The sequence below is a fragment of the Phodopus roborovskii genome, unplaced genomic scaffold (genome assembly GCF_943737965.1).
Source record: "Phodopus roborovskii unplaced genomic scaffold, PHOROB, whole genome shotgun sequence".
Taxonomy (NCBI): domain Eukaryota; kingdom Metazoa; phylum Chordata; class Mammalia; order Rodentia; family Cricetidae; genus Phodopus; species Phodopus roborovskii.
This window is the reverse complement of record NW_026126461.1, coordinates 2024894-2048431: the sequence shown is the minus strand read 5'-3', so window position 1 is coordinate 2048431 and position 23538 is coordinate 2024894. Positions and strand designations below refer to the sequence as shown.

Here is a 23538-nt window from a genome sequence, read left to right as displayed (position 1 = left end):
TTCTGGTGACCAAAGTCAGGTGTGTACTGTGAGTCAAGTGTTGTCAAGATAAATATTCTGCAACACCTTTTCCCATAAAGATGTCCCATAAAAGCAGAAGGCATTTCCTTCATTTTACAAACATACTGAGGCCAACGGAAGCAAAGACATTTGCCAGAGTCCTTGGCAGAGCTAAGACACAGGCCCTAGTTAGAAGTTGAATGGAAAACTGTGACCCTCGGGTCATGACCCCACCATGATGAATGGGGAAAAGGCAAAAGAAAGGACTTTGAGTTCAAGGATTTGTTCAAACAGCACTATCTAAGAGACTAAGGGAAGAGCTGTTGAACAGAAATGCCTCCCAAAGTGGGTAACCAGAGTATGGGCAGAATCTAATCTTGTTCCCTTTCTGTGGAGTCAATGATGTCCAATACAGTCCGAGGAAGAAAGCACAAATACCAATATTTACCATAGTACAGGTCCTGCCTACAGGGCCTGTGCTGGGAACAACAAAGAAAAACCATTTTAAAGCTTTGGTGTTAGGGAGTACAGCTGATAGGATCCTTCTCTTTGGGGCACTTAAAAGTCCCATTTTCCTGGGCCTTCACCCTTCCCCAGCAGAATCCCAGTTTTGCTTGTATTTTAGCAAAGACACACACACACAACACACACACACACACACCCCACAACCAGTGAACACATGCACTCTGAACTTCTTCCTCATGCACAACCACTCAATCACTCTTAAGTCTCAGTAAGCAGAAAATATATAGCAATGCCTTTGTTTTTGCTGTGCATTTAACCAAAATTCCAAAGCTCACAATAAAAGTTAAACTTTAGGATCAGTAACCCTTGGAAGCCCCATTTCATGAGAACTCACTTGTAGCTTATACAGAGCAAAGAAGCCATAAACATAGCAATGCTTTTATGACTCTGTTCCTGTTTTTACTCAGAACTTTGAGCCTTTTCATTTAAATGGTGCCAGAGATAGAACCCACAGCCACACACAAAGCAGAGAGTGTACTGCTTCTGGCAGCCACTGTAGACCTGAATGGTTAGGGCCCCAACTCTACCCTTGGCCAGGGAATACCATTCACTGATCTAAATGCAAGGCAATTTACATTTCTTATGACCAACGAGGAGTATCACTTCAAAGCAATCCAATGATAGGTCTGCCCTGGAACATGAGCAGACCAAACTTATTTCAAATGCAAGGCCAATTCCTTCCCGCACCAACATGCATGGAACAAGTGAATTCTACTGTACTGGGTGCTATGCTAGGTGCCAGAACCAAAACTCAGATGACCAATGGCCAGTGCCTGTAAGGAGGGATCCAGGGGTCACAGAAGAACCAAACAATTACAGGGTTCTGCAAGATGTGCTGTGCTGGCTGAGAAAACAGAACAGAGCAGCAATGCGGCCCTGCTTTGGAGGTCCTTGAAGAATGTGGTATCTTTGGAAAGTCCTATTTTTAAAATTGAATTTCTTTTAAAGCTGGAGCTAGAAGTTACTATTGCTACCTGTAGGACACCTAGCTCCTTTGAGGGGATAATAATAGAGATTCACAGTAAACAAAGCACATATGTTTTCCACTTCCCTGTGGATGAGCCAAGGACCCTCTAGAGGAAAAGGGCAGTTTTCCTCAAATCACTACAGCATTTTTCTCTGTCCTGCCTTTCATAATCTAGAAGTTCACATAGCTGTCTGTGTGCTAGACAAAGTATAAATGGATACATTCCTCATAGACAAGCTTTCAGCTTTAAATCATTATCTCAACCCAGGTGCCAGTCCATAGCTATGCATTCAGTAACTGTCTTTGTACAGACTTCATCTGCCTTTACTATAGGCCAAATACTTAAGCCAAGTGCTCAGTCTCTCAGATCCAGCTGCCATGGTCCTATTTCCTCTAGGCTGTCCTTCCAACTCACTATGTCAGTTTGTACCCACTTTAGCCTGCCTTGGCCAACAGCTCCATCGGACCCACAAGAAAACTCAAATCCTTTAGCCTTGCCCTTCCTGAGACCTTGCATCACCCTTTGAAGATTATTTCTCCTCTCTAGCTCTTCTGGTTAGTTAATCCACCTGCACTTTCCTCCTAATCGGGTTTCCATTATTGTTTCATATTTACCAAGTGCCAGGCCTAGAGAGGTTCAAGTTTATGGTTTTACCATAAACTCCAATGACTTCTGGTGCACCAGCACTCCTGGTTAGACATAGTGCCCTTCATGATACAATCTTTAAAAGTTCACTGGTTAACCATTTCCCTTAGAACCAAGTAACCTTTATAGGTTAATTTTTATATGTGTGTTGCCTCATAACTGACCAAGTCAGGTAATAACAGTGTTCGAAAATAAATAAATAAATAAAACACAAGTAAGGGGAGATAGCACAAGTGTCAAGCAAGGACAGAAGGAAGCCCACAGTCATGATACAACAGTTAGTGAAAGCAATAACTTTCACTTGTAGTACTACAAAAACAGCCCACAAATTCCAATTATTCTGTTCAGGACAACAATGGCTCTCCAAGTATTAGCTAGGGAACCCTGAGGACCTTAAAAAAGGAATTTTACAGAATCAAAACTATTTCCATCCATGGCAATACTGACTTTTAAAATATCTCATTTTCTCATAAGCATATGGTAGTGTTAACTAAAGGTTACTACATGTGTGAAATCACAGTAGATTGAATTTAGAAGCGAGAGAATCCAGTTCCATTGAGCCCGATGCTGGAGTGATTTAAAGAATGCAAACATACCCTAGCATTCTGAGCTTTTGAATAAGTTATTTCCTCAAAGGAACATGATTTATGTTAGTGTGCAGCTAATAGAAACGTCCTTTTCATTGCTTTACTTTCTTGTTATCTGACTCGAACTCAAAGCCATATAAATGAAAACAAAGGGTCCTGAAGCCAAAATGTTTGAGAACCTCAGCCCTTCACAAACCACTGTCCTTCAGAGTCAGACGAAAGCCACTCCTGTCAACTTTCCTATCCTCTTACCTGGCTGAAGGAAAGTTGACTTAGAGCAGGGTACAAGAATACCCATTTTTAAAAGCCAACTTTCTGAAGCACACTTGTAAATTCACAATGCAGGATGCGGAGACAGCAAGGCATCACTAAGTTCAAGGATAGTTTGATCTATCTACACAGCTGATAAGAGAGAGCAACAGCGGAAGAAGAGGAGAGAGAAGGGGAGAACAGAGAGAGGTAGAGAGGAGGAGAAAATAAGGAGGGAGGCGGTCTAGCATTCTTGTTCAGGATGCTACTGGGAATGTTAATGATACTATTACAACAGGGGGGAAGGAGGGAAGGAGGGAGGAGAAGACAGAGGAGAGAAAGGGGTTAGAGGAGAAATTGGAGGGAGAGGAAGAAGAGAAATCACAGCCTCTCCCCTAAGTTGTCCTTTGTCCTTCACACCAGACCAACAAACAAACCAGCGGGCAAAGGCCTCTGGACTTGGGCCCCATCACTAGCCCTAGCATCACTGAGCGTCACTGGGAGCAGAACCAACCCTTGGAGACCTCCATTCTGATAGGCCGAGGCGCCGCCAGCCTCCGCCAATGAGAGGCGTGCACGTCACAAGGGCGTGCGGCGCCGGCTGGTAGGCGGGCGTTCAGCAGCCGCCAGCCGCGCTGCAGCGCCGAGGCCGCGGGCCGGCCAGCCGCCATGGTGGACTACTACGAGGTGCTGGGCGTGCCGCGGCAGGCCTCGGCTGAGGCCATCCGCAAGGCGTACCGCAAGCTGGCGCTCAAGTGGCACCCGGACAAGAACCCCGAGCACAAAGAGGAGGCAGAGAGGCGGTTCAAGCAGGTGGCGCAGGCCTACGAGGTCCTATCTGACGCCCGTAAGCGCGAGGTGTACGACCGCTGCGGCGAGGTGGGCGAGGTGGGCGGCGGCGGCGCGGCCGGCAGCCCGTTCCACGACGCCTTCCAGTATGTCTTCTCCTTCCGAGACCCCGCCGAGGTCTTCAGGGAGTTCTTCGGGGGCCGCGACCCCTTCTCATTCGACTTCTTCGGAGACCCGTTTGAGAACTTCTTTGGGGAGCGGAGGAGCTCCCGGGGAAGCAGAAGCCGAGTACCCTTCTCTGCCTCCTTCACCGACTTCCCAGCTTTTGGGGGCGGTTTTGCTTCGTTAGATACCGGATTCACATCCTTCGGTTCCCCGGGAAACTCAGGCCTTTCTTCTTTCTCTATGTCCTGTGGCGGTGGGGCGGCAGGCAACTTCAAGTCGGTGTCAACCTCTACCGAAATAGTCAATGGCAAAAAAATCACCACCAAGAGAATCGTTGAGAATGGACAAGAAAGGGTGGAAGTGGAAGAAGATGGAGAGTTAAAGTCCCTGATAATTAATGGCAAAGAGCAGTTGCTTCGCATCGATACTCAGTAAAGACATGTGTTTTAAGGACGATCAGGACTTTTTTTGTTTTGTTTTGTTTTTTGTTGTTGTTGTTGTTTTGTTTTTTTGGGTTTTTTGTTTGTTTGTTTTGTTTTCGTTTAAAAGCGTTTCCAAGGGAACTCTACTTTCAGAACAACTGTATTCAAGACATTATATACAGCTGATGCCGGTGCCTCTTGTTGTTGGGACTTCAGGGATAGGATCTCTCTTGGTCTTTATGCCTGTTGTAAATATGTGTATGCCTTTGGCACTCATTAAACTTAATCCTGAGGCAGACCACCATTATGTCCTAGTGGTAGGAAACACTGTTCACGGCACCTAAAACCGAACGATGTTCATTTTGTTGATAATTCGATGTAGAGAGTGTTCTGTGAAGTGCAGCCATACAGCCCCACTTCCCCACACTCAACACTGCGGTGAAAGATATGCATATGTTGATTATTTAGTTTAAACTGAAAAGGCAGCTTTCAGTTTACCTAAAATAACGGTGATATCGGAACAGTTGACCAGTGTTTAAATGAAAGGTTAAAACTAAACTTTTAAAAGTGGTTGCATTGAAGGAAGTATACTAAATAGGTTATGGTCACTGCTGCAGTGAATTACCATGAGCTTGGTAATGTATATCACATTTGCTCTTCCCACGTTTTATAAGCTAGAAATCTGAAATCCAAATCAATGGGCAAAAAGGCAGGTTGCCAGAACCATGCTTTCGGAAGGTTTTGGGCTGCGTGTATCAGTCAAGGTCTCAACGTGGGGCTTGTAGTGCTTAGCCCTAAATTTGTTCAAGCAGTAGAAGATGCTGGAATTGAAAAGACGTGCCTTTTAAAGGATAAGCTCCTCCATTGCCATATGTAATATATATGTAAATATGTATATAACAATAGAGTCCTTTCCATTAGCACAGTTGGATGCTTTTTCTTCAGACCTTGCAGAAGATGGTTGCCTTTAGAGAATATACCATAGAATATTCTACCTCACTCTAATGTCATCATGAAGACTTCATAAGACATGCAAGCAAAGGAGATTTAAATTGCCACACTTAGTAATTCTCTACCGGAGGTCATGGGACCTAAGCACAATAAATAAGATTATATAAATATGTTGGATACCCATACTACCCTGAAAGTGTAACCTCATGCAGTGACATATGTACAGTACATAGAAGAAACCCGAGATTCAGGTCTGTCCCCCCCTGTCACATCAGTGACTTAGAAGTCACATCAGTGAAACAGTGACTGCAGAACCAGGTGGGAGCTGCTTTCTATCAATGACAAGTTTCTAAATCAGACCAACTATCAGACTTGGAAAGAAATGTTGTCTTCATCCCAGGGAGCTAATGAAGACAGTTGCTGAAGGCTGGGAGATGGCCTAAGGGTTTCAGTGCTGACTAGACAAACATCCTCAGAAACCCAACATAACCATCTGGTGTATGTAGTATTCCTCAGAAGGCAGAAACACATAATCCCCAGAGCAAGAGCAAGCTGGCAGGCAAGATGAGCCGTATTGGCGAGCTCTGGCTTTTTTTTTTGGGGGGGGGGAGAGACCCTGGATAAGGTGGACAAGTAATCGAAGATGATTCCTGACATCTGCCTTGGACCTCCACATGCGTGCACACACACACATGCAAAATATGCAGACACACATGTACACCACACACATAAAAACAAGGGGGAATGTCATTGAGTAGAATGTTGGTGTGATTTGCATCTGAACTGGTAGGAGGTATCAGGGATTTGGGGATAATGAGCATACAGTTCTGTGATGGTTAATGTGGAAATCACAACCCTGGGTAGACCAGAATGAGTGGGTCTGAAACCACACAATAGAAGAAAGATCTTCAGCAGAGAGTTCATGGTAGGCAGAGACCAGCATAGTGAGGCTGGTTAGTTTCAGCTCTGGTTAGTTTAAATAGTTGAGAGCAAACACAAGAATCTGTTCATATATCCTGGACTAATGGAAATGGAAAGCTGCTGACTGGACTGGAACTCACTTTGTAAGCCAGGCTAGCCTTGAATTCACAGAAATTACTCTGCTCCCCAAATTTAGGAATTCACACCATGTGCCACCAGGCCCAACTATAAATTAATGAACTGGCAAGCTTGAAAACCTCTTCAAAAATTGCTCAGTCTCAAAACACTTCTGCAGACATGCCTGTGGAAGGTCAGCCTTTAGGAAAGGTTTGTCATGGTGGTCATAAGGCATTTCCTGTGCAAAGAGTAGCCTCCTGACTCCACCAATGGATCTGATCTGTAAGAGCACATTCCTGCACAAGTCTGACAACTTGGCTTTGATCCTGGGGACCTATGGTGGAAGAAGAGAACCAGCAACCAGAAGTTGAAGTTGTTCAACTTCCACATAAGCACGTTGGAGTACATGCACCCCCCAGTCATACACACATGCACATCTCACAACAGGGGATCCCCTCATGGAACCACTGGAAGAATTTTCTAGAATGCACCAGGCAAGGAAGAGCAACACTGTAAGAACCAGAAGACTAGGAGGCCCTGTTCCTTCTAAAACAGGATCAAGAACTCAAAAAGCCAGTCTTAGTGACTGCAGGTTTACACGCAATTTTGGGTTTAGCTTCAACACAGCTGAAAGCATTTGTAAGAAACTACTGTCTTCAAGTAACCACCTCCCCTTTGATTATATACTGCAGCTTCTAAACTAGAAGAAAGGCACCTTCTCCATTTTAGGAAGCCATTCATTTGTATCAGCTTCTGTTTCCAGAATTTCCAGTTCCACATTGTAATCGTTTGTTTCTCCTCTCCCCTACTCACTCTCATCTCTCTCATTCCTCCTTTCTCCTAACCCCTCTCCTCACTTCCTCACTTCCACCTCTCCTTTCCCCTCTTCACCTCTCAGGCTCTCACTGTATCCTAGTTCAGGGTCTCATTATATAGCCAAGGATGGACTTGGACTCATAATGCAACCTCAGCTTCCTAAGTGCTAGAATTACAGACCTGGCATCCTAAACCCAGATCACAGGTTTTCTCACTAAATACAGATTCTTAGATCTCCATTAAGCCATTTAATGTAGTTTCAGTTACTGTCAAACAAGTTGACTGGACTGGGAAGTAGCCAGTGGCCTCCGGACTAAATATACAAATTACTCTCTACCTCTACACTACGATAAAGTAAAAAGTTTTGTTATGTTAGATTTCTCTAGACAATTTTTCTTTTAGCTTTCTACATACAAAAGCTGAAGTAGACAATTTACTTATGGAAGATCTGCAATCATACAGTAGCTGCTCAGTTACACATAGACTATTGAGCATTTGATATATGGCTGGTCCAATTGATCCTATAAACTACTCATTAGCTTGATTCCACTTAAGTACTTTAGTGTCCTATGAACACACACCATTTCATCCCTGAGAACATCAACAACTGCCATTCACTGATTCCTCTAACCTTCAAAATGATGTGAAAGCAACATACCCTCTGATGGGTCAGGCTGCAGTTCAATGCCTCAACTCCTGTGCAGAATCAGGATAATCACCAGGAGAAAATCCATGCCTGGATATATGGGCAGTCCCAAAAGAATCCCACTGCCTTCACCTTAGCCTTTTGTCTTGATAGTGGCCTCTGAAAACCTGAAGTATAGCACTGTGGGCACCTTAGTAAGTGAATTTAACCAAAGCCTCTTAGGAAAAGGGAGGTAGAACTTTGGAGAGATTAATAAATAAGCACTTGAGAGTTAAAAAATGAAATTATTTTTCCTGAAAAATTCTTGAGATAAAGACAGAATACAGACCTGATGAAGTGGCTTCCTGTTAGCACAGTTTATGCCCCCAATGAAGACCATGTTAGGCATGATAGGCCTGGGGTAGTCAAACACAAAGTCCCCTCGGAATAGCCACACAGACGCATGGCTGAGAATCTCCACCAAGGACACCTCTCTCTGCAAAAGCTCGGAGGCAAGACTTTCATAGGGAGTGAATGAAATATGACAAATGTACTTCAAGGTCACAGGGTACAGCATGTTCTTGACCCTTTGCAGGAAACTCATGTGGTCCGAATGTGTTGTGAGGAGCTTTGGAACATAAGAAGAAGGGTTTGGACACTGTGTGGCCTCAGAGTCTATGTCACAGGGAATGGAGCGCAGAAAAAACACAGCAGGAATCTGTAGGTACTTGGCCAGCACTGCCCCACAGGGAAATATGGGGTCTGTTAAGATCACATCGAAGAAACTGGAATTCAGTTGCTGGATCAGGGTCTTATTGTACAGAAGAGCTGCACAAGAATTTGCATAGAGTTCTGAAAAGTTTCTTAAAGCTGCTATACTTTCAAAAAACAACTCCACAGAACTTTGTGTTTCAAAGTTCTTATTGGCATTTCCCCATAGTTTTTGTTGATATTCTTCCTGGGTGTACGGAAAGGGATAGGTTTTGAAGGTGAAGAAGTCCTCTTCTTTGATGTGCAGAGTCACTTCTGGAGCCAGGACAACAATCTGGTGGCCTCGGGCATGGAGCTCCTTGGTGAAATCCCTCATGCTCAGCCAGTGGCTGCCCTCCATTGGAAACACCAGCACCTTTGCACCTTCAGCCCACAGCAGGGCACACAGCAGAAGCAGCAACCCCAGGTGTCCTGCATCCATCTTCCCAGAGGTCCACAGCAGTGAACTGTCCACAGCCTGTACCTCCTTTGTAAGTTTATTCCTTTCCTTATCATCAGGCCACCTATCACTCTTCATAGCACTGAGTAGTACAGTGCTCTTAAGTTAATCGTTAACAAGATAAATCTCTCCCTGCCTTGCACTAATGTCAAATCCTTCTGCCTGCCTCCACCCACAGAAACATAAGCTTTGCTTTCCTTGCCTAATAACTCCCATGACATGCTTCTCTTTTCCTAGGACATACTAGTTCACCTCTTGTTTTCCAACTCCCCAAACAAGGCACCACCTACACTGTTAGTAAGTTGCCATTGAACTCAAGGAGGTGCCCTCATCTCCCAGAACCTTTCTGCTGGGTAAGACCTTATTAAGTAGCTCATTAAAGTCTGTCCTTCAATTCACAAGTAGCAATCAATGTATCACAGCATACAGGATACTGCAAAGCAAGTGTGAGCAGACTAAACTTGCTGTATCCCTTTGCCATGCTTCAGATTCTTCATACTTCCAGGAGTACAAGGATCAGGTAACATGATCTGAAGTAGCTGCCTGCCTGCAAAGATGGGCAGCTGGAAAGATCTCAAAGCTAAGAGGCTCTGACTCTGCTGTAAGACCTTTTGAGAATCTGGTAACCACTCCAGGGGATGAAGCTGATGCTTTGTAATGCACCTGTGGCCAACACCAGCCTAAGCACCAATACCCAGTGAATTCTGGAAGTATCCTGCTCCCTCCCATAAGCTGATTTCCTTAAAAGGGACAAAGAGATATCTCAGGGATATGGCTCAGTCTCAGGTTCTATTCTGAATGCTGAGGGCTGCAGGATCCTGCACTCAGTTAAGGGCCCCAGGTGAACACTGGTCTGAGTCTTCACAGCATTTTGAGGTTTGTGATCAGGTTTCCTTCTACAATGCATGCCAGATCAGAAACTTAACGAGAATGGAATTATCCAAAAAGCATGGACTACAATTTTCTAGGGCACTACTCAGATTCAAGAAAAGATGAATTTGAGGTTCAGGCGAGGGCAGGATCCCAGTTATGGGGACTATATACACAACCAGGAATCTGATCCTGCCACATGCGATGAGCAGTTGCTGCCACCTCCTTCCTTTACATGCCCTGGGGATGACTTCACTCTCCACTAAAGCTCCTTGGGTTTTTCCGACATTCCACCTCTCTGCATCTGTATCATTCTGCCAGGCAGGCCAGGCTGAGGCTTCCCCCTGGAAGGAAGCCACCCTCTCGGGAGCAGAATCAGCAGCTGTTTATAAGCAAAATGCCTCACATTTTACCCCTGCTGCACCATGCAAGCAGCCTTTGTATTTCACCCTTTCATGGAGGGCAGGAATCCAAACAATGTTCTGTGGCTTCTTTTCCAAAGGCAACTGTTCTACTTGCTTTTTCTGCACCTGCCGCTTCTCTGCGTGTTTTACCTCACCTCAGATCCCATTGCTTCCTTTCTATGGCTATCTATGAAAACTTACCCAGGTGTAGCCTGTAGCCACTCTTGCCCATGCCATGCCATGCCCATAAAAGGAAGAGGAGATGGAGCTGGTGGCTGAGCAGTCAGATCCTGAAATTTGATTGCTGCTTTAGCTGCTGATGTCAGCATCAACAGGAACACTCCCATCACTACATCTAGTAGAAGAGGCAGCCAGTTCCTCGAGGTAGGACCCATTTCTGCCCAAATTCACTGTGCCCCTCTTGTGAACCTTTGCCGGGGAAAAGCACACAAGGCAACACTGAGTGTTTACACTCAAAGGGGTAGCATGTGCCACAGTATACACCTGAAGTTCAAAGGATTACTTATAGCAGTCATTCCTCCCCTTTCTACCATGTACATCCCAGTGAATCAAACTGGGTCATCAGACCTCAAAATAGTACCTTTACTATCTCACTGGCCCAGATTTAACATTACCCTTGATTCCACTCATGTTTTACAATGTTTCCAAGATGTGTATGCTGTTTAGCATCTATGAAACCCAGCAGCCACACAAGCCCTACATGGGTATCCTTGCTTCTGAAATCACTCTAGAAGCCCATAGTAGTGGACCCACCTTACCAGGCTGTGACCCTTAGCCTAGTGTAGTCATCTCCTTATCTCCACGTTCCCTAACATTTAGCATGCCATTGTGTGGCACGGTGCCCTCCTTTCACTAATCATTGCAGAATAAATCCATACTTGGCAGTGACTACTGTCTTATCCTTCTGCCTCGCCACATGAGGAACTGCCCTTATCACCCACCTCTTTATTGGTTAAACTCCAGTGATCTGTGGCTGCTATAGAGTGAACACCGGAGTTCACCTTGTTTGTCCCATGTTCAAAACAGGGTTCTGCACACTGACTTGATTTAATCATTTCTTTCTTTGTCAGCTATTGAGCTCAGAGAAGAACCTGCCAGCTGGTGTGGTGCTTTAAATGAGAATGGCCCCCATAGGCTCATACATTTGATTATTTGGTCCCTAGCTGGTGGAACTGTTTGGGAGGGATTAAGAGGTGTGACCTTGTTGGAGGAGGCCACTGCAAGTGGGATTTGAGATTTCCCAAGCCCATGCCAGGCTCAGTCTGTCTCTGTCTCAGTCGCTGTCGTTGTCACTATCTCTCCTCCTCCTTTCCTCTCACCCTTTCCCTTCCTTTCCTCCCCCCTCACCTCTAATTTTTGGATAAAATGTTCACTCTCAGTACTGCCCCGGTGTCATGTCTGCCAGCTTACTGCCACGCTCCCTGCCATGGTCTCACACTCTGATCTGCAAGCAAGCCTCCAGTTATGTGCTTTTTAAAACGAGTTGCCTTGGTCACGATGTCTCTTCAGAGCACAGAAAAGTAGCTAAAGCAGCTGGTATCTATTGTACTCTCTGCTGGCCTCAATATTCTCAGAAACACTTTGAGGATTCTTCTCACTAAGTCAGCTTTGAGAAATGAAGGGGTTGCTGCATCTCCAGATTGGTGCACTTCCTGAACTGTAACATAACTAACGGTAATGGTCTGAGACTATGTATTGCAAATGCCTGGCCAGTGCCAAATTTCTCTTCTCCTAGACGCTGAGGGCTGCATGCTTCTGCACTTCCTTACAGGACCAGAGTGGGCACTAATCTGGGCCTCTACTGCCTCCTGTGGTTTGTGATTAGACTCCATTCTACAGTTCTTACAAGGAACTGTTTTCCCTCTATGGCTATCTATGCAGAATTATCTGAGTCTAGGGAGTGGCCACTCCTGTCCATGGAATGTCTATAAAAGGGACAGAATGAATGGAGCAGCCCAGCTGAGAAATCAGACCGGAAAACTGTGTTTGCTGCTTCAGCTGCTGCTCTCAGCATCAGCAAGAACACTCCCAACACCACATCTAGTGGAAGAGGTGACCACTTCCTGGAGGAGGGATCCCATCTCTGTTCCAGGCTCAGTATACAGCTCTTGTGTAAATATGACTGGGGAGGATGCCTATGGAAGAGCACATTGGGGACAATATTGATGACTTTGAGGGTCTGCCCTGTGCTCAGAGCCCCAAAGCACACAAGGATCTAGATGCTATGCCTGAAGAAATAATCTAGGAAGCAACTACACAATGGGTGTGCTATTAACTCTGCCTGGTCAGAACCCTACATCTCAACTAGACTCATGAAGAGACCTGTAGCAAAGTCTTTCTAATAGTCTTGGCTTGGTCTTTTAAAATTTTTGTGAATATCTGCATGTTCTTCCTTATTAAACTTTTGCCCAGACAAACTATTGTTTGCTGGAAGACTGACTGCCCAGCACCTTAAGACTGAATTTCCCCCACTTGGGTGAAAATCTGTGCCAGGTATCTTCCTCTGAAAAAGCTACAGTTTATTCTCCAACATTTGCAGTTAAAAATGAAAAAGAATTGAAACAGGCTACAATTTCAGCAGTTTTGTGATACTTTGGGACAGACAAATTAAACGTGCTCTCAGATCACTTAATATATAATTATTAAATATATTTTTAAAGTTTCAATTATTTAGGAAGAGTTGCCCTGTAGGGCAAAGAAATTATAGCTGCCACTGAGAATTTTGACATGGGGAGGCTGTCCTATTTCACATGGGCAGTCCAACATCATCACAGAAGATCTTGTTAGTAACAAGGGAAACATGAGAGTTAGAGATATGGACAAGCTCCATCACATCTCCATGAAGACAAAAAGTACCACTGAATTACAAAAGTAAGATCAAACATGGACATTTGAAAGAAAACAGTAATGTTAAAGGAATGAATGTTTACTAATTGGAAGAGATAAAATCAAGCCCATCTTATCTGAATAGACAGAATTCTTATGTCAAGAAAAATCAACAGAAGTGAGTTTTTAAAATACTTAATTAGATGTAAAGGTATGAGTAATAAGACAGGTAGGATATATAAATTGTCACTTACTGATAAGAGCAAAGTATATCAATACAGCTGCCTACAGGTACCAATCTATCTTCCATACCTACAGGGTGGCAACTATTAAAATTGCTAACAAACCATCTGCAAATATTGCTGATTATAAGGTAGGAAATAGAAGGTAGAAGACACTTCTCTAGGAATTGGGGAATCTCAGAAATGCATTAGACATACAAAACATAAAAAACATAACAATTTGGATGAATGCACTGAAATTTAAAAATATTGATCATGTGACTCTGGAGCACCTGAAAGTAAAAATAAAAACAAGATATAAATGAAACTACATGCTGACTGCTTCTATTTCCATTCACAGGTACTGTGTGAGCTCACACCCAGGTCCTCCTAGAGGGCATCATTAAGGACTAGTGGGTAAAAAACTTCCATTATCTTGCCACTGAAAATCCTAGAGCAATCAATGTCTACTTGAGTCAAGTCACAGCTCAGTTTCTGCATCCTTCCAGCTTCAGAAAAATCACACCCATAGAAAGAAAGTGCCTAGACAAGTAAACAGTGTTGGCGAAGTCCTACTGCTGCATCTCAGTCCAAAGACCTTGGACATTGCTTCCATATGGCATTGCAATTCCCTCAGTGACCACTACAATCCTAAAATGTCCATTATAGATACCTTGAGATATATTAGAGAATTCAAGATTAAAAATTCCTGGAAAGCTGAGACTAGTGATCACATCAGAATGAGATATTTAGAAAACTAGAATATTGTAAAGATAAATTATGGCTCCAATGAAGACCTGAGAGAATGGCTTTGTGCTAGCACAGTTTATACCCCAGAGAGGATCACAATGGACATGATGGGCCTGGGAGAGTGAATATAAAGTCCCCTAGGAACAGCCATACTGATGCATGGCTGAGAATCTCTACCAAGGACACCTCACTGCAAAAGCTCAGAGATCTGACTCTCAAAAGGAGTGAAAGACACATGACACATGTACTTCAAGGTTAGAGGGTAAGCATGTTCTTGACCCTTTACAGGAAGCTAATGTAGTCAGAAAGCCTTGCGATTAGCCTCGGGATATACAAGGGGCAAGGTTGGGTACTGTGGCCTCAAACTGTATTTCACAGGGCATGGTGCAGAAAAACCACAGCAAGAACTCCCATGTGCATTGCAAACGGGGGGGGGGGGGATGGTGGGGTTGTTAACAGCACATCAAAATAACTGTAGTTCGGATATGGCATCAGGACCTCATTGTGCTACAATTATCAACCTAAAATGTTGACAATTGTTTTCTTACTTCCCATTATTATAAAAGGCACCCTCACAGAAAACTGCATTTCAAAGAAAATTAGGAATTAGTCCAGAAGGTGATGTCTATATTTTCCTTGGTATATGGAATGTCAGAGGTTCTAAGAGAGAAGATGTCCTTTGCTTTGATGTCCACAAAAAATCTGGAGCAAGGACCATAGTGATCTCAGGCATAGTATTCACTCACAATGGTCCTGATGCTCATCCAGTGACTGCTTTCCATGGGAATCACCAGCACCTTCCCACCCTCAGCCCAGAGCAGACCACAGAGCAGAAGCAGCAGCCCTGAGAGTCCTCGCAGAGGCACCTGGAGTCCCATGGCTATCTCTAGAGAAGCCCACAGAAGCTAAACTTCCTTACACAACTGTGCCCCAAACACGGGTTTCTTCATCTTATATCACCGCCAAGCCATGGTGTACATTAGCATGTCATTGTAGACTTGGTGCCCACCTTCAGTTAATCATTGTGTAATAAACTCATGCCTGACCTTCAGTTCTGTCCTATCCTTCTGCCCTATGCACAGAGAAAAACAGCTTTTATCATCTCTGTACTAGAAAGACTCCTGTCACCTGCTGCTGCTCTCTGATGAACCTCAGAGACCACCCTTTCTCTCCTCCGATTCCCACAACAAAGATCTGCACAAGCTTGTCATTTCATCATTGTCTTTTTCAGTCATACATCAGCAGGATGTCATTGAGGTCTGAGCACTGCCTGATGACTGGGCATCCATTGTAACCTCTCCACTAATTATGGCGCACTTAGTAGCTCTTTAAAAATCTCTCTTAGCAAAGAAGCACACAAATTACTTCTAAGCAAGCTCAGACAAAGAGGTTGCTTGCTCTCCAGTTTGGTGCAGGGACACAGTAGTTGATGTTTGGGCAGGTGTTTAATGTGGCAACGCTGGAAGGATCTTGAATTCTTGACTGGAGGATTGAGTTCTACAGAGGATAACCCTCCTTACCCATCTGAGTTTCTTCGTTTTATATTGCTGTCAAGTCACCTTGCACAATGGCATGTCATAGGTAGGAACAATGCCCACTTTCAGTTAATCATTCAGAATAAACCCATGCCTGGAATGTGATGATAATTACCAGGAACTCTGGACATGAAGTAATTGGCAGATATCAAATATGGGAATGCTTGGAGGATTTTGAACTCATGATTTGATTATTTCAATCTCCTTTGTGGAAAGTTTGATATCTATTCCATGGAATATAGTATATGCTATCTGAAGCACACCTGGGCAAGACCAGTCTACGGAAAAAAAACAAAAAAAAAACAAAAACAAAAACAAAAACAAAAAAACAACACCCTGCTTCCTCATTAGATGGATCCTATGTCTGGCCTAGGATGTCGGCTCATCTGAAATTCTGTTCTCCTTTATGATGAGCATTGTAACTCCTGTTTAGCGGCCTGGCTGACACTAATCTGGGCCTTCACTACCTCCTGGAGTTTAGGATCAGGCTCTCGTTCATGATCATTTCAGCTCTGTGTTCTGATATGGATGCTTTCTCTGATAACTGCATGGGGTGCTTTCTTGTGCAGCCTGTATTTTAACTTTAAAATGGAAAAGGTCATCTGAGATGAGTTGGGCAGGTCCGCAGATCACATATAATTAGGAGTCTGGTCCCTAGCCCAAGTATTTCTTGTACATGTGTTCAGCAGTTGCTGCCATGCCTTGGTCGTATTTGTTCTGAGGTTCCATTGTCTACTGGCATGTCCCAAGACTGTCTAGCATTCCACCTCAAGGTACCTGAGACCTTCTGCAAAGGCTGGTCAGCTATGGTTGCACAGGGAGAAATTTTCATGTGGAGAGAAGCCACTGCCTTTGTTAATTACTCTGATAATAAATAAATCCCACTACTGGACAGATGTGTTTGCAAAATGCTTCCTGTGGACCACCAGGTGTCACTGTAAAGCAATCCTTTGTGACTACAGAGGCTAAGAGTCCAGAATCCCACTTCCTTTCCAAAAACAACTTCTCTGTTGTGTTTTCCTGGCTCTTTCTCCCGTCCTTGGCACTTCTCTGTATGTTTTTTTCCCCCTATACTCAGTTTCTGGCCTTCCATGCACACATCAAATCCCATCAGAGATATAAATCTAGATCCGAATCATGAAGAGGCACATAGCAGATATTAACTATAGTATTCTTAATTTTATGTCTTTAAAGATGTCGAGAAATCCTAGCTGCCCATTTGCTCTTGGCAATAGGAAAGGTGTTTGCCACAAGACTGTCAGTCTTCCATTTCACATTTTGTTGGAAATGTTGGGTAAGATATATACTGTCTCTGAATCATTTTTAACTATACTTTCCTTTTTACAACTTCATAGAGAAAGCTGTTAAGAATATTAATAATACTTTGGGTTTAAATGAAAAGCTGAGGTGGAGGTGTATATCTTTAATCTCAGCAGTATGAAGGCAAAGGCATGCCAATCACTGCCAGTCTGAACTATGTAGTGAAACTATGTAGTTAAACAGTGAGACTATCTCAAATAAAAGCAATATGACTTTCAATTGCACACAAATGATGAAGAGTCATTTGGCCACTAAAGCAGACATCGTTAGACAAATAGATAATGAAAATGCGGTATACATACACTATGAAATACTATTCAGCTGCCCACAAAGACAAATGCCACACACTCTCCCTCATAAGTAGTTCTTAGCTACACATCTTCAGACGTGAGGGACATATGACCTGGAGTAACCACTGAAACTAGGAAAATAAAAGGTATCCTAGGTAGGTGGAAAAGCAATAGAGAGAGAAATAGCAGAGAGCAAATGATATGAAAAGGAAAATGGGAAAAAATTGGAGGACCCTTAGTCAGGGAGGCAAAGGAGATCAGTGCAGAAGGAGAGAAAAGGAGGAGGGGGGAACAACACTAAGGATGTTTGGAAAACCATAAGGAATCATATCATTCTTTACCCAAAATCATGTATAATACATTTAAGTGTATATATGTATATACATACACATTTATAATTTAAATGAAGTTCAAATACATGGGCTGAAAATTCCCCCCAAGGGCCTTAGGCTCTATCTAATGAAAATACCAGTACTTGCCCTTTAAGTGGTTAGTCAGGAGAGTTCAAGGGATTTCCAAATAATAGAAGCTGTTGATGTGGCCTTCATAGAGGTTGAATATAAGTCCCCATTGCTGAAGATACCATGCAATTTGGACACAGGACTTGGAGACTCAAAGATGGATCTGCCCTGAAAGCCCCCTCCCTGAGGACTAATTTTAAGTTCTGGAAGGTTCTAGGTGAGCTGCCAAGGAAGGGAACTGAGCAGAAGTCCTATCCAGCTGTGAAGCCTATAAACCACAACAATGAACAACATGGCAAGTTATCCCTGAGGGTACAATAGTGGTAGTTGTATCTTGGTAACAACAACAGTTCTCCAATTAGATTTCATGCCCACTCATCAGGAGGGAATCATGCCTGGTACCAGAGACCTAGTCAATTACATGGTCATGGATCTTACAGGAGAACCTACTACCACCACTTTGCTAAACCAGCATAATCCCTAACTGTGTTCTAAATATTTATTCTCACACAAGCAACTAAGGGTAACACCTGACCCTCACTAAAGAGGCTTCTCTTTACAACAGACAATTATAGAAGTCAAAATGCAGATTACAACAACTGATCAAGGAGTGCCCAGCCTTAATGGATAGGTACACCCACAACACAACTGCTGCACATAACCAAGGCTCGGGAAACCTACCAGAAAAGAGGACAGATAGATTTAAGAGCCAGACGACCAAAAAAAAAAATCTGTTGTGAAACTATGTCCCCTAGAAATGACAGGAAAGCTTCACCCAACAATTAAACAAGATCCGAATGAGGACAATAACATACTAACACTAGCACATGCTAATGTGGAATGGGGCATCTCAAGGAACCCACCCTTATACAAAGAACTACAAGCAACTAAAGGATGCTGAGGATGGGGGGAGTCTTCCCCCAAGGAGCAGTCCCCAAATTGGTCAGCCCTGAAATCGTGTACATGCAACACTGAATGAACTCAGTAAGTTGAATTTATATATTTATACACATACAGTGTGTGTGTGTGTGTGTGTGTCCATATATAATCAGTTAAAAAAAAAGGAAGTCAGGAAATTGAGAGCAAATGAGGGAGTGGGACATGGTTGGAGTAAGGAAAGGGAATGTAATTCGATTTTGACTTAATAAATGAAAAAACAAAATAAATTTAGATCATGGCTTTCAATTACACATAAATAATGAGGGGCCATTTGATAACTGTTAGAATGTCAATCCAGAATTAAAACTTAGGGAAATGTGAAAGGGAGTGTCATTAAACTCCCATTACCTCTACTGTAGTAATTTAAGTCAGTTCACTTTTTTCTCGTTATATTTTCTTTCGATCAGAACTGGTCCCAGGACTATACTCCTTCTGGAGGCCGAGGGCAGCATATTTACTTGAGAGCCTCAAGGATCTATGGTGTTTAGTAGCATATTAGCAAGTCGTTCAGCCCTAGCTTGGTTATACAACAGTGTTGGCAGCTGGAGAAGGACAGGACACTCCACGTAAGCACACATCTCCCCATTGTCACACAGGTACACAGACCAGAGGAGAAGCTGACCAGATGAGGCAGTCCACACTCATCTGAGAAGCCCATGCTGATAACATGGTCTACACCACACACTAATGATTTTTTGCATGCTTACCTTGGGATAGTCAAAGCAAACTGCATAAGACATTAAACTGAGTTGAAAATGAAATAGAACTAAAAATGCAACATTTTTCAACCCTCTGCACATGGGTTCAGGGATCTAAACACAATGGCATAGACTAGGACCCTGAGACAGTGCATTTGGGTGCTTTTTGAAGTATAAAATAGGAAATCAAAGCAGTAACTTAAAACCTCCAAGTTCAGCACGTCCCAGATCCACATGAAGCATCTTTGAATTTTACCAGACTTTCAAAGAATAACACCAATACTTCTCAAAGGACTTCACAAAAAAAGGTAAGAACAGCATCAAACTCCTTATGAAGCCAGCATTACCTTGATTCACAAGCCACATACACATATAAGAAAAAAACAAACCACAAAACAATTTCTCTAAATTCCTCAATCAAGTACTTGCCAATTAAATTTAAGAACACATCAAAAAGATCAATCATGATCTAGTTGGCTTTGTACCTAAAGTGCAATGCTGTTTTAACATAGGCAAATCAATAAATGCAGACTATCACTAAAGTGGACAGAGAGACTGAGATCATAAGTCATCCAAATAAATACAGAAAAGGCTTTTGGAAAAACCCAGGATCCCTTCATCCAAAAAGAACATACAAATCAAAAGAACATATCTCAACATAGTATAAGCTATGTGTCACAAAACTGTAGCCAACATTACAGGAAATGGGGAGAAATTCAAAGGAACTAAACAAGGTATCCATTCTGTCCCTCACTGAATCCAGGGCCAGGATTCTTGTCAGAGCAAGACAAGGGAGAGAAACAGAAGGACATGAAAAGAAAGGAAGACATCAAAGTGTCCTCATTTGCATACAATATGGCTGTACACAGAAGTAACCATAAAGACTCCACCTGAGCTTCTGAGAGATGACAAATACTTTCTTCAAAGTGGTAGAATATGAAATCGGCCATTGCCTTTCTAGTCAGCAATGGAAAGCATTGTGAAAATAATCACGAACCGCGTTAACAATTGCCTCAAGAAACAAATACCTTAGAATAAAGCTAACCAAGGCTGTAAAAGAACTCTACTATGTAGATGTTTAAACATCTAGGGAAGACATTGATGGTGACACTAGAAAAAGGGTAGACCCCCCTATGCTCATGGAACCAACAACTGCAATCTGAAATGCCTTTATCCCTCTACTAGGTATATGCAAGTAGCACTCCTCATGATAGGTAAGGTCATAGCTCAATGTCTGTTCCTGCCCAGATTCAGGAAATCTCCCCCTCAGGAAAATGGTATATAGACACATGGACAGTCTCAGAAGAGACCCACCACTGCTCTTCAGTCTGTTAGAGACCTTCACCTCAGCCACTAGTCCTATCAGTGGCCACTGGAAAATAGAAGGATCTGAGGCTGGAGAGATGGTTTCTCTTCCAGAGGAATTGAGTTCGATTCCTAGTACCCACATGGTGGCTCACAGCCATCTGTAATTCCAGATCCAGGGGATTCATTTCTGTCTCTGGCTTCCACAGCCACTTCTGCATATGATGCACAAACATACACACAGGCAAAAACCTACACAGAAAATAAGAACAGAAGGACCCAATTCTAATAGTTTATGTCATGAAAGGCTATCAGAAAAATGGAGAGAAATCATTTAAAAGATTAGAAGGAAAGTTAGCATTAGAAAATATATTCTGCATAGAATATTGATTTTATAATGGCTTCAATACAGACCCCAGAAAGTGGCTTCCTATTGGCACAGTTTATGCCTCCAATGAAGACTATGTTAGGCATGATGGGCCTGGGGTAGTCGAACACAAAATCCCTTCGAAACAGCCACACCGATGCGTGGCTGAGAATCTCCACCAAGGACACCTCTCTCTGCAATAGCTCAGAGGCAAGACTTGCAAACTGAGTGAAAGATATTTGACAAACGTATTTCAAGGCGAGAGGGTAAAGCATGTTCTTGACCCTTTGCCAGAAGTTCATATGGTCAGAAAGCCTTGTGAGTAGACTTGGAATATATGAAGAAGGTTTTGGACACTGTGTGGCCTCGGAGTCTATGTCACAGGGCAGGTAGAGCAGAAAAAACACTGTAGGAATACGTAAGTACTTGGCCAGGACTGCTCCACAGGGCAAAACGGGGTCAGTTAAGACGACGTCAAAAGAGCTGGAGTTCAGATGCCGGATCAGGTTCTCATTGTGCAGTAGATTCACACAAATCTTCAAGACATCTGTTGATATGTTCTTTAGAGCCTCAGATAGTTTAAAGAATGTCTTCACATAGTTTCCACTTTCAAAGACCAAGTTAATGTTTTGCGTAATTTTTTGCTTATATCCTTGGTGAGTGTATGGAACAGCATAGGTTTTGAGGGTGAAGAAGTCCTCTTTTTTGATGTGCATAGACACCTCCGGAGCCACGACCACAGTCTGGTGTCCACGGGCATGGAGTTCCCTCACAACATCTCTCATGCTCAGCCAGTGGCTGCCTTCCACGGGAATCACCAACACCTTCCCACCTTCAGTCCACGGCAGGGCACACAGCAGGAGCAGCCCCACTAGTCCTTGCAGGGGCACGTGGAACCCCGTAGCCATCTCTTTAGAAGCTCATGGGAGCAGACCTTCCTCACCAAGCTATGTCTCCTGCTTTTGTTTCTTCATCTTATCTCCAGCCCAACCTGGCCATGTCATTGGGTGGCACAGGCTCCCAGACATTAATCATTGAAGAATAACTCTATCCTTGGCTCCTGCTCAACCCTACTTCTAACCAACACAGAATTGATCTTCTTGTTTGCTTCTTAGAAAAACTGTGACAGGACACATTCTCTCTCTTTAGGGGACATCCTAGTGGATACCTTGTTTTCCTCCTATTTAAAAACAAACAAAGCTGTGTATGCCCATTTTATTTCATCATCCCATTCCCTGTTAGCCACATTCTGACAGACTAGCCCTGAGCTCTGAGCAGTACCTTGAGTTTTGATCTACAGACGTGTAGCATTTCTGACTGTAGCCCTATTAAGTAAGTTTCTGCAGCCTCGCTTCTCCTCCACAAGGAGCACTCAGTACACTACAAGACTACAAGTTAAGGACCATTGCTAAGTCAGCTTGTCCCAGAAAAAGAGGATTTGTATCTCTGTAATGAGCAGGGAACAGTTTTTTGTTTTTTGGGGTTTTTTTGTTTGTTTGTTTGTTTGTTTTGGTTTTGGTTTTTTTTGAAGCTGCTGGTTGTTGTCAAGTGTGGGAATAAAGGAATATACAAACTCAAGATGAGATGACTTGATTGTAAAGCAAGGGCTGTTGAGAATTTTGTATGCACCCATGGATAAGAGTCGCCAAAACATGGGTCAGTCCTGCCTAGACAGTGATGTAACATGAACTTAACATGATGTTTCCCACCAGCTCCTCATTTTGCATTAGCCTGGGATGTGGCTCAGTCTAAAGTTCTATCCTCCTGGATGCTGGGGGGCTGCAGGCTTCTGTAGTCACCCTGACCTCAAGTATGCAACTACAGTCGCTGCAATACTTTAACTCACCAAAGAATGTTAGAAGAAACGAACAGAGCTTGAAAGGATTAGAAATGGGAGAAATTAGAACAAAGGTCTTAAAGAATGGGTGCTGCTTGGACCATAAGCTGGGCAAAGGCACCACCAGAGACCTGACACAGTAGTAACTTCTTTCTGGGATGTGTACATCACCAGTACCTCATCACAGGAATAAACAGGAACTCTTCAACCACATTGAAGGAGCTAGAGTTCAATGCCTAATCAGAGACATGTGCAGTAGATCCAGGCAAAACTTCATACAGAAGGCAGGTAACATTTTTTCAAATAGGCCGCACCCTTAAAACATGCGCACAGGTGTTTCAGACCAAAGACTTTTTGAAAGTCACTAAGCAACTGTCCTTGTAGTCTTCCTTGGTGTAAGGAATGGTATAGGCTTCCAGGGTGAAAAAAAAAATATTTTCCTCTGAATTGTGAATTCACTCCGGAGCCAGGACCACAGTCTTGTGTCTCTCTTGCATCTCCCAACGCTCAGCCAGTGGCTGCCCTCCATAGAAAACATCGGCACCTTTGTGTCCTCAGCCCAGGGCAGAAACACAGCAAGGGTAGAGGCCTTTGTGAGTCCTTACATGGGCACATGGAGTCCTATTGCTATCTCTCCAGAAGCCCCTGGTGGTGGGCCTTCCTCATCACGTCATATGCCTCCTACATTGGTTTCTTCATCTTTA

The 23538-nt window shown here is 43.4% G+C and overlaps 2 protein-coding genes across 5 annotated transcripts in view; one reads left to right on the top strand and one right to left on the bottom strand.

Moving 5' to 3' along the window:
• Nucleotides 1-23538, bottom strand: part of LOC127226666 (UDP-glucuronosyltransferase 1-6) — a 55570-nt gene that overhangs the window by 8411 nt on the left and 23621 nt on the right. The window contains exon 1 of one of the 4 annotated variants that reach the window (XM_051190747.1): nt 21045-21905. The exons of 2 other annotated variants lie outside the window; for them this stretch is intronic. In XM_051190747.1, coding sequence (XP_051046704.1) covers nt 21045-21905 — 861 coding nt within the window. Of the gene's footprint in view, nt 1-8129; nt 8980-21044; nt 21906-23538 lie in introns of those variants that run through there. One more of the 4 variants, XM_051190750.1, reaches the window with a different exon arrangement.
• On the top strand, nt 3560-4655 carry LOC127226667 (dnaJ homolog subfamily B member 3). The gene has a single exon (XM_051190751.1). It carries the CDS (start codon nt 3644-3646, stop codon nt 4361-4363), a length of 720 nt encoding a protein of 239 aa, XP_051046708.1. The 5' UTR covers nt 3560-3643; the 3' UTR covers nt 4364-4655.

Coding starts and splice junctions, on each gene's coding strand:
- LOC127226667 (XM_051190751.1), top strand. CDS start 3,644: ATGGTGGACTACTACGAGGTGCTGGGCGTGCCGCGGCAGGCCTCGGCT.